At 47.7% G+C, this 11,319-nt stretch overlaps 1 protein-coding gene across 6 annotated transcripts in view; it reads left to right on the top strand.

Moving 5' to 3' along the window:
- The first annotated feature begins 1,010 nt into the window (after nucleotides 1–1,010).
- fgd5a (FYVE, RhoGEF and PH domain containing 5a) overlaps nucleotides 1,011–11,319 on the top strand; it is a 31,958-nt gene continuing 21,649 nt past the window's right edge. For 5 of the 6 annotated variants that reach the window (XM_035520380.1, XM_035520381.1, XM_035520379.1 and 2 more), the window contains exons 1-3: nucleotides 1,011–1,247; nucleotides 2,901–5,736; nucleotides 11,226–11,319. The exon at nucleotides 11,226–11,319 is cut by the window's right edge and continues 24 nt beyond it. In XM_035520380.1, the coding sequence (XP_035376273.1) occupies nucleotides 1,238–1,247; nucleotides 2,901–5,736; nucleotides 11,226–11,319 (2,940 nt within the window). In that variant the 5' untranslated portion in view covers nucleotides 1,011–1,237. The remainder of the gene's footprint in view (nucleotides 1,248–2,900; nucleotides 5,737–11,225) is intronic. The other variant, XM_035520382.1, reaches the window with a different exon arrangement.

Below are 11,319 nucleotides of genomic sequence, written 5' to 3'. Positions count from 1 at the left end.
AACAGAATGCTTAGTGATCGTGATTAGCAAAGTGGATAGCCTACAGTATGTTTATTTAAATATTTACATATTTAAATGTTTATATTTACTTCAGGCTTGCAATGCATTAAGAACTGCAGAACACAAGCTAGAAATGATTCTAGTGAAAATGAATGAAAAAACTGAAAATTAATCCAAAAAAACAAAAATTAATAAAAAAAAAAAAAAGATATTTAAAATATCACAGGCCTGAAAGTCAGATTCTGGAGCACAGTGAGAAGCTGAGGGGTTAACATCAACACCTTTGTTCAAGGGTTGCTAAGGAAGTGCTGCCTGTTGCGCAGGAAACTGGGAGAGCAGTTTCCTGTTATGAGGAGAGGTTTTAAAGAGCTGCTTTCCTCCAATCAGGCAACAGATGACCAGTTGGGAAGCTGGCCTTATAACAACTGGTGCCTCAGACACTTTCTAGGTGATTCATTCAAAATCCATAAAAATTCCTTAGAAATCAGAGATATTATATCAGTTTCGACACTGCATGTAAAATATATACATCATTGTCTATAAACTCAGTTTGCTCAATTGTAAGGCCGTATTTACAACCGAAAGAAGAAAGATGTGGTTTTTTTCCTACATGAAATTATGATTAGACTTTTTGATGGCAAAATGTTACCCAGCATATCGTTAAAATCCCTATCATAGAATTCTCACTTGATCTTTCATAGTCCATGAACTCAGAAGAACGTAAACAGATGTGTCATATCCAAGTGCGTCTTAACTACAAGATTAGACGGTCGCTGTGGAATAAAAGCTTACACTACTGCCGTGTAAAAGCCACCCCTGTCCGTTTTCATACGTGTTTATCACTGTTTGTTGTCTTAGAGTCATTAGCCAGATCCCTGTTTGCTTGCGCAGAGAACTGCTCTACCTTCCCAGGAAGCTCGCGGAAAACACCTCCCGCATCCACGCGCAGAAAGTCAAGCACGCGCGCCCCTCTCGCGCGTCAGTGTGGTCTTTCCAGTAGGGAGGAGAGGACCCGGCGCGAGAAAGCGCTAGACTTGATTTTAGAGGAACCGCTTCACTTGTGAATTCTGAAGACAAGCAAACAAGTAATGTCGTGTTTTGTTTGTTTGTTTGCTCCTCGAGGTTTATGACAGTGGATGTGGAATAACGTCCCGAAACGCAGGACACACGAGGAGGCGAAATTACTGAAGGAACGATGTGGAATTTTCTCAGATGCTACAGCGGATGACATCCGAAAATGAACACAGGTGATGAACTCATTTCTAACGAGTAACCTACTGCTAATTAAGGCTGAGCAGATGTCCCAGCTGTCGAGGAACAGGAAAGCCTTTTCATTAACCGTCCCCACTTCAGCCGTCCTAAATAGCGGAATAGGTACCGGTTTCAACAGTGTGCTTCCTTTCCGCACAAGCGACATTTTCTTAATGGAAATATTAGTGAAAGTTAAGTGACGGTGTATTTGGCGCTCTGAAGATTTGACGGTTGATCCCTTCGAGTAGAAAATGACCCTAAATGCAATCGATGGGACTTCTACACAGATGGGGCAGATCCCCGTTACAGCTGTGAACTCCAACAGTGTGTGAAGAAACGTTGAGGGGTTTCTTTTATAACAATAGTCACTCCTTTTTTTAAAAACTTGCTGCATTAACTTTATATTCATAACGCCTTTGCAGACACTACAAGAATCCATTTAATTTAAAAGAGACAATATAAAAGAACCATACTAGAATATATATGACTTTATGCAGGACAGGAGAAGGCGTGTTTTTGATCAGCCTTTGACCAGTCTTGTTGTTCTAGCCAGTTTCACAGAGAGATTCCCGAAATGAATCTCTCTCCTTCCGCATCACCACACACACAGTTGTTGTTCTACTACACTATTATCTGAACAGTGATGTTTTACACAGCTGAGCTCACGTCCTGTTGGAAGTCCGAAGGCCCTCTCTAATGTCAGTCCCGTTCTGCTTTAACGGAATTCTTTGTTTCTTCATATCCTGTTTTTTCCCCTGCCAAACAGTCTTAGACAGCCAGGTTGTTTTTTGTTGTTTTTGTTGTTTCTGAAAAGATCCTTTTCAGGAAAAAGAAAGACTGAAATATCTGGAGTGTAAATGATAGAAGAATGACAGGAAGAAAGTGCATTTCTGTGGTGCAGAACTGCTCCTGAAAACGGAAGGACATCCAGCAGAGGGTACACCAGAGGCAGGGCAGCCTGTTAACGCCCTCCCCCTGTACACGTCCTTCTGCGAACCTTACAGGAGAATCTGTTGGACTAGTTAATTAGTGGTGTTGGAAAACAACCTTTTAGCAGGGAGACAGCAAGTGTACAGGGAGACAGACAGGAAGTGTACAGGGAGACAGGAAGTGCACAGGGAGTTTAGTAGGATGTGCGTCAAGACAGGTACTAAATAACAGGAAGAGACAAAGGGTGTAGGGTGTGGGGGGTAGGGTGTAGGGTGTAGGGTGTAGGGTGTAGGGAGTAGGGTGTAGGGGTTTTCTTAAGAGAAAGGGTGTGTTGTACCAAAAAGGCCTCAAATTCACACCAACCCGATTTAAGGTTCTTATGTTGTTTTCATCAGGGGGGCACATTTTTGTTTTGTTTGTTATTTTTGGGCTTGAACAAATGTGCTGACGTAGCTTACGTAGCTGACGTAGCTGATGTAACTGACGTAGCCCCTTCGTGTGGTACACTGACATTCAGCGCTCTCATTTCTTCAATCCAATTATCCTTTTTTGTGTGGTTGTTGAATCAGTCCAGTACTGTAAGAGGCCACTATTCTCATCATGTTGGGTTTAAAGATTCTGTTTACTCATTTTGTGTTAATCACATTCATCTCATTAATGCTAAATCCATTCTCACTATTACAACGAGGTCAACTGTTTAATTCGATTCTGTTTTACAGATCAGAAACGACCAGAAGTGGCTCGTCCAAAGACACAAAGCCGTCTAACCATTACCATACGCTCCACAATCATGCCAAAAGCCTGCCCGTCGTCCCGAGGTCCCAGACCTCCTGTTGCTCCTAAACCAAGACTGTCCCCCAAGCAAGAGGACGAGACCTACCAAAGTACTGTTAGGAATGGAGACAGACTGGCGCTGGAGCCAGACAGTGAATCCGCAGGACCACGAGACGACCTGTACACAGCATTGCAGAGTTGTGTGGCAGAGTTGTCAGAGGAATCAGGGAACATTACAGAGGATCCAGTAGAGAAGACCTCTCCTAGTCCTGATGGTATGTGTGATAAGACCATGGATGAAGGGATACAGGTGGGGGCAGGAGAGAGAGATAAGATAAAAATGAAAGAATTGATGGCGGAAGGGAGAGAAAACAGGACTGGAGCAGATCAGGTAGACTCCTGGAATGTCAGCAAAGACGTCGCCATAACTAATGTTTCATCTGCAGTAGACCACATCAAAACCATCAGTGACGAGAGCCTACCTCAGGGCTTGAGTGATCTGGACGATGTGGCAGACAGCACTGGTGTACGTCCTGAGAGCAAGACTACCGCTCAGGATCAGACCGGAGGTGAATCGCAGGTCAGTGCTGACACAACAAGCCCTTATGAAGACATAGAGGAATCCACGTCAAACCAGGGCAGCACATATGCTGAGATAGACCATGATACTGATCTGGGATCAGACCCTGATGAAGATATGGAAGAGCCTTATTTCAATGAAAGAGAATCGTTCCTGTGTGAGCATGACACAAAGCTCGTCAACGAGGCATGCAAAGAGGACACCGATCCAAATACAGAGGGCGGAGTCACGGAGGCCCCCGACGACGTGACGGGCGCTGGAGCCCTGAGCAGCAGACAGCCCTCGCTGTGTGAGGAGTACCCTTACGACGTAATCGGACCGCTCGACGATGCTCACGCCTGGCAGCCGGAGCGTGCCACCAAAGACCCATCCGGACGATTCAGGTTCCCAGATGAGACGGAGGATGTGTTCGAGACATATTCGGTCATAGAGGCATTGCCTGAAGACCTCACGAGCACCTCAGATCCAGAGGCAAAAAGCACAGATGAGGAATGTACTAGCAAGAAAGTGCAGGGAACTGAGACAGAGATGGAGGGCACGTCCAGCCACGCGCCGTTTTACGTCTTGTCAGATGACGTGGCTGAACTAGAGGAGGGGCAGGACGGGGTCGCAGATGGTGTCATGTCATGCTCCGAGTCCTCAGAACCCCAGACTAAGGATGCGGTGAACTGCGATGTGGTGGATGAGTATGCTGACATCATCGACGCTCAGGACGGGGATGACCCGCCGCTGGAGTGCGTGTCATCTGAGGACTATGTAGAGATTGGTGATGAGGATGAACCTGAGGATACGGAGCATACAACAAAACAGAAGAATGCCAGGCACAGACACAACCCTGTGAGCCAGAGGAACAGTTGCCAACCACGCCTAAGACTCTGCAAAATCACCGTGCCAGCCGACCTCGACCTGGGCAGGACTCCCGAGCTAACAAACCGCGTGGTGTTTGCACACACCACCGAGGCGTTTGAGGAGGACATAGAAAACCTGGACTGCCACATAGTGCCTTTCTTCGAGGACTCTGACTCGGACAGTGAGGAGCACATCTATGAAGAGGCAGGCTTTGACTCCGAAGGGGAAAACTTTATCTCTTTAGACAGGAAGACCATTGTGACACGCTCTCGCTCACTCTCTGGGAAAGTTCCAGGATATGTCCCTGAGACGGTTCCCGAGGAGACAGGGAGTGAGTCGCAGACTCATGACTACTACACCGTGTCTTTGGACCAAAACAGAGACCCGTCAATGCCTCCGGATACCTCAGAAATCAACCAAACGATTTCTTCGCTGAAGCCGAGGCGTTTTCTTCTATATCCCCGATCGTACTCTGTGGAGGGCCGAGACACACCTCTGTCTCTCCATCTGGATAACTCCCCCAGAGAGGAGGACAAAGTGAAGAGGGGAGATGAGACTCTCTCGCTCCCGTGCGTAATTACCTCTTCTGGAAGCTTCTCTCAGAGGAGCCACCAGTCGTCCAGCGGCGTGTCCACCCCCACGTCTCTGGTGGACATCCCGCCCCCCTTTGAGCTGGCCTACATCACCAAGAGACCCATCACTAAAAGTTCCCCATCCCTCCTGATTCAACATGAGTCCAGTGACAAGCCCAAGAAGAATAAGACGTCCTTTAAGCGTTTCCTGGCGCTGAAGTTCAGAAGGAAGAACGAAACCAAAGCGTACGGAGACGGCAGCGTGCGGTCCTCCAGGTCTTCGTCGGAATCCAGCCACCACGGTCCACTTCGAGTGATCGAGCTGGAGAGGAAGAGCATTGACAGCTCCTCTCAGCTTCAGTCCTGTGCTGTCCCACCTCAGCGCAGCGTGGACTGTCCTGCTGCCTTTGTGGTCTACAAAGACAGGCAGAACAGGAAGGGTGCCCTCAAGACGTACGGTAGCAGCGGCGTGTCCAGAGTGGAGTCTCTAGAGGACCACTCTCGAGCTCGGTTCATGCCTCTCCCGTTAACCAAACCTCGGTCCATCTCCTTCCCGAGTGCAGACACATCCGACTACGAGAACATTCCGGCCATGAGCTCAGACTATGAGAATATTCCGATTCCACCCAGGAGACCTACGCGAGCAGTCACTATCACCGGGTTCTTCGACGACCAGAACCGCACCAGTGCACCAGCAAATGAGAACGATGGTTATGTGGACATGAACAGCTTGGCAGCTATAGAGAACAAGACCAGCACCCAGGAGCAGGAGACTGAGAGGTACATATTTAAACTCCTGTTTTTTATTGACACGTTTAGCACATTAATATGTTAAAATACTGACAATAATTGAAACATATTGCTTGTGCATGGCAACATGAATGATACGTTCCTAATTGTGGTGTGAGGTGTTTTCACTGTATTAGCCTGCAGACATTTAAAGTATTTCATTAAAGAAGATTCACTTTATTCTCAAGCATTAACATTTGTACTGAGCGTTTGTTAGAAGTAGGATATTTTTTAGTCATGCACCAGTCTCAGGGCAGGTTGGCATCCCACAGATTATGAAAGAGTACTGGTGTTGGACATGTTGACAGCTCTTCCTTAGATACAATGGCAGTAGCATCACAGAAATGTGCAGGAAGTGTTCGCCAAAACAACAGGAAGTGGGAGCAGTGCTTGGCCAGTCTGATAGCCAGCTCTTACTCCTGAAGAAACAGCACGTGAAGGTTTTACACACAGATTTAGACCTTTTACTATTTTTAAGTACAAGCACATCGTCGCGTACTTTTATACTCAGCAGAATTCCCTGTCTGTTCCCTTTGTGCAAATATGGAATCACAGTGAATATTAGCTTTGTGTGCGTTACTGTAAAACACACTCCCACTCCAAACACATTTCATTGGCAACATCTGTTCATTAATGTACAGTTTTGTTTGTAAGGATGTAAAGAAACAAATCCGTTCTTAATTAATTTACATAAAAATGTGCATAATCAAACTGGAATGTTTGCATTATGAGATGCACAGAAGAGGTACAGCGCAGCAAATATATAAAATATATATATATATATATATATATATATATATATATATATATATATATATATATATATATGACCTATATAATATATAGAAACCTGTTGAGAGGTGTCAGGTGTGGGGATGTGCACGTCTCCGGCTGTACTGGTTCCGTGGGGACGTGCACGTCTCCGGCTGTACTGGTTCCGTGGGGACGTGCACGTCTCCGTCAGTACTGGTTCCGTGGGGACGTTCACGTCTCTGTCGGTACTGGTTCTGTGGGTATGTGAGAAGGGCGTTCTGCAAGGTCCACCTCTCACCACTCTGCTGCAATCATGGCACCCACACTGACCGTCAGCATGGATCCTGGGTACCATTTTATTGACTGGATTTTGGTTTTTGGGGGGGTTTTTTTGAGGAACATCAGAAAAAATTGCACAAGTCATTTATGTAGTCGGTTTAATTTCCCCGAGCCTCTGGGTTTAAAAAGGAGCATTTAGTTTACTGAGAAACCTTGGGTTTGTCTCCTCTGATTCTGTGCTATAAACACCCATTCACAGTCAGACAGGCGCTGTGTTCTTTGCTCCGGAAGATAAAGTCACCCTCTGGATTGCGATTCTTTCTTGGGCTATTGATGGTAAACTGTTGCCGGCCTCTTTTGTGCAGTGTGAATGGTGTGAATGTGTGTCAGTGTCTGGAGGGAACCCCTCTCTCTGTTCATGTGCCACATGTCCCCATGCTCTCTCTCTCTGTCCCTCTGCTCTCTCTCCTGGTGACATTATTGATTCCTCTCATTGTCCACATTCACCAGCTGCGCTGGCCACATTCAGAACGTCCACGCTTCTCGTATCAGCAAGATCTGGATGCTGCATCTACTGGGCATGTTCTTGCTGACAGTGGGCGTGTGGGTGTGGGTATAGGGCAGGGGTGGGTGTGTTTGTGTGTGTGAGGGGGGTGTGTTATGAGTGTCAGAAGAGTGTATATATACAGGGACAGTACACCAGAGGAGTGTGCAGAGACCATGTGGACGTCTGCTGGTCCATTATCCCTGGAGATAAGAGTAATGAGAACATCAACCATGTTAAAGTACATAAAGAGAATGTTGCTGATCTGTGTGTCTGTGTGTGTGTGTGTGTGTGTGTGTGTGTGTGTGTGTGTGTGTGCGTGCGTGTGTGTGTGTGTTTGTGCATGCTTCGATGGTTCGATGTCTTCTGTTGGTGTTGCTGAATCATCTATTTCTCTTTAGGAAACAGATGAGAGGCTTCCAGTAATGAAACCCAGTTGGCTCACACACACACACACACACACACACACAGACACACAGAGAGAGAGTGGGGGAGTCCAGGTGAAGTCCAGTCTAGTGTGGTACGTCCAGTGTAGTCCGGTTCAATGTGATCCTATCCAGTGTGTCTGGTCCAGTGTGATCCAGTGCAGTGTCTGGTCCAGTGTGGTCCGGTCCGATGTATTCCGCTCCAGTGTCTCTGGTCCAGAGTGGTCCAGTCCAGTGTGGTCCGGTCCAGTCGGGTTTACCACCCCAGTGCTGAGGTCATAGACAGGCTTTCCCAGGGGAGGAAACCTGTGTTTACAGGAAATACGGGCCAGACCCAAGGAGACGGGCTGAGCAGGATGTGGTGGGGGCAACTCCGCCTGCACAGACCACCTCGCGGCGGGCCAACAAGGTGAGGTGTGGTACGCCCGGGAAGTCCTGCCCAGTGCAGACATGCTGGTGTTGTCATGGTTCCCAGCGCTCCAAGCCTTACAGCAGAGCCACACACCGTGGCAGTGGAATAGCAAAGGAAAATGTTACTGTCACAGATAGAACTGTAGTTTGGCATTTTATGATGAGCTATTGACGGGATGGGCTTACAGGACACACTGCAGGATACAGGACTTAAACTACGTTGGGGCCTCTGCCTTCATGTGTATTCAGATTCCCTGTGTTATGTTAAATGCATTCTGATAATAAAGCAATTCCAGAGATGGTTGTCTTCCGTAGTAGCACCGTCATGAGGGTCACGGAGGAGGAACACTGTCCTCTCTCTGCAGGCTTTAAATCAACAGAATTACATATGAAAGAACTGCAGACACTAGAACATATAGGGCTGTTAGTCTGTAGGGAACCACTGAGCTCGGGCCCTCATGCGGTGCTGTGCGTTGGGCTCCTGTGGGTTTTAAAGCACGCGGTGGTCGGGAAGGAAGCCTCTCGTTAGAGAACGTGGTGAGAGGACAGGGGATGAAGAATGTTGCTGAGAGGGAGAGAGAGAGACAGAGAACAGAGATCACTCATGTTTCTGTTAGAATCTTGGCAGTGATAAGCGATAATATTTTTCTTACTGTAATTTTGTTTATGAGCCGTATAAATGAACTTTTCATCCCTCATCTATCTGGAAATGAAAGTATATTTCCTCAGCGTGTGCGTGCGTGCGCGTGCGTGTGTGTGTGTGTGTGTGTGTGTGAGAGAACACAGGAGACAGGAGATGAGACACACACATAACTCATATTTACTGCTCTAACACCCTTTAGCGGAGTGGTAAAATCATTAACACTTTGACCCTCTAAACCTATAACCCTAACCCCTTCCCTATAACCCTAACCCCTTCCCTATAACCCTAACCCCTTCCCTATAACCCTAACCCCTTCCCTATAACCCAAACCCCTTCCCTATAACCCTAACCCCTTCCCTATAACCCAAACCCCTTCCCTATAACCCAAACCCCTTCCCTATAACCCTAACCCCTTCCCTATAACCCTAACCCCTTCCCTATAACCCAAACCCCTTCCCTATAACCCTAACCCCTTCCCTATAACCCTAACCCCTTCCCTATAACCCAAACCCCTTCCCTATAACCCTAACCCCTTCCCTATAACCCTAACCCCTTCCCTATAACCCTAACCCTAATTTCCTCATGCATGGTGAATCCATGCGTGGACGCATTGCGCATATCTCACTGACTCAGTATGAGGGCGTGTGTGCAGTCTGTTCCTGTATGTGTTTGAGTGTTCTCATATGCTTCCTGTGTGTGTGTGTGTGTGTGTGTGTGTGTGTGTGTGTGTGTGTGTGTGTTTCATGTTTTTCCCCAAGAGTGATTTTGTAAGGTTTCCTTTCTCTGGGTTTGAGACTAGGTTTGTGTTCCAAACAACCTAAATACATAAACCCATTATTAAGCATTTCATAGCATATTGCAATGCTCCTGAGGCTTCTGGTACATTCAGCACAGGTTGCCATGACACCAGTGTGTGTGTGTGTGTGTGTGTGTGTGTGTGTGTGTGTGTGTGTGTGTGTGTGTGTGTGTGTGTGTGATTGCACCAGTGGGTGTGTGTGGGGATGTGGTGATTCTTCTCTGCATATTTCTCACCCCAAGCATCCACAGGACTGGACCTCATGATCGGGGACTGGACCTCATGATCAGGGCCTGGACCTTGTGGTCTGGCCCCAGACATGCATGTTACTACTGTAAGCAGAGACAGAGAAGGGTCAGGTCCCCTCCTCAGGTCTGTTCCCCTCCCCGGGTCTGTCCTCCTCCTGAGGGTCTGGTCCCCTCCTGAGGGTCTGGTCCCCTCCTCAGGTCTAAGACCAAAACTTGCTCTTGTTTCTTACTTTTGCAGGGTTTGTTTTTATTGTGGAGGGTCAGGGAAGGTGTCCAGGGTCGTTACAGGAGAGCGACGTCCCACTGCTCGATGGGACTCACGGATGTGTGAGTGGGGTATGAGTAGGTGGTGTGTGAGTGAGTGGTGTGTATGTGGTGCATATGTGGTGTGTGAGTGGTGTGTGTATGTGGTGTGTTTTTGAGGGGTGTAGGGTGTGTGTGGGGGGGTGTATGATGTGAGGGGTTTGTGTGTGGGGTGTGAGTGAGTGGCGTGCGTGTGGGTTGTGATTGGTGCATGTGTGTGGGGTGTGAGTGGTGTGTATATGTGGTGTATGTATTGTGGTGTGGGGGGTTGTGAGGGGTGTGAATGGTGTGTATGTGGGGTGTGTATATGGGGTGTGAGTGGTGTCTATGTGGTGCATGTGAGTGGTGTGTATGTGAGGTGTGAGTGGTGTGTTTGTGTGTGGGGTGTGAGTGGTGTGTTTGTGTGTGGGGTGTGTGTGTGTGGTGTGTGTATGTGGGGTGTGTGTGTAGGGTGTGTGGGCTGTGAGTGGTGTGCATGTGGATTGTGAGTGGTGTGTATGTGGGGTGTGTGTGTGAGGTGTGAGTGGTGTGTATGTGAGGTGTGTGTGGTGTGTATCTGGGGTGTGTGTGTGGGGTGTGTGTGTGAGGTGTGAGTGGTGTGTGTGTGTAGGGTGTGTGGGCTGTGAGTGGTGTGCATGTGGGGTGTGAGTGGTGTGTATGTGGGGTGTGTGTGTGAGGTGTGAGGGGTGTGTATGTGATGTGTGTGTGGTGTGTATCTGGGGTGTGTATGTGGTGTGTGTGTGTATGGTGTATGTGGGTGCGTATGTGAGGTGTGTGTGGTGCGTATGTGAGGTGTGTGTGGTGCGTATGTGAGGTGTGTGTGGTGCGTATATGAGGTGTGTGGGGTGTGTGTGGGGTGTATCTTGGTCCAGAGGGTGAGGTGGGACGACACAGAGACGCATAAAACACTTCCATGCTGGACTCAGAAATACTGGTCACATGCATTATTATTTTAACTTGGTTTGCTCTCAATTACTCAAGTTGTGCTCAATCAGAATTGTAAGTCACTTTGGATAAAATCATCAGATAAATGCTGTAAATGTAACTTTCTCTCTCTCTCTCTGTCTCTCTCTCTCAGTGCGTACACAGAGCCTTTCCCTGTGTGTGCTGCCCCTACATCTCTTTCTGCTGAGGATGACCATGGACGCACATCTGAGGAAGAGGAAGGCTGC

This window comes from Electrophorus electricus, chromosome 20, assembly GCF_013358815.1.
Source record: "Electrophorus electricus isolate fEleEle1 chromosome 20, fEleEle1.pri, whole genome shotgun sequence".
Classification (NCBI taxonomy): domain Eukaryota; kingdom Metazoa; phylum Chordata; class Actinopteri; order Gymnotiformes; family Gymnotidae; genus Electrophorus; species Electrophorus electricus.
The sequence above is the reverse complement of the archived record's forward strand: the minus strand, read 5'-3'. Positions and strand labels throughout refer to the sequence as shown.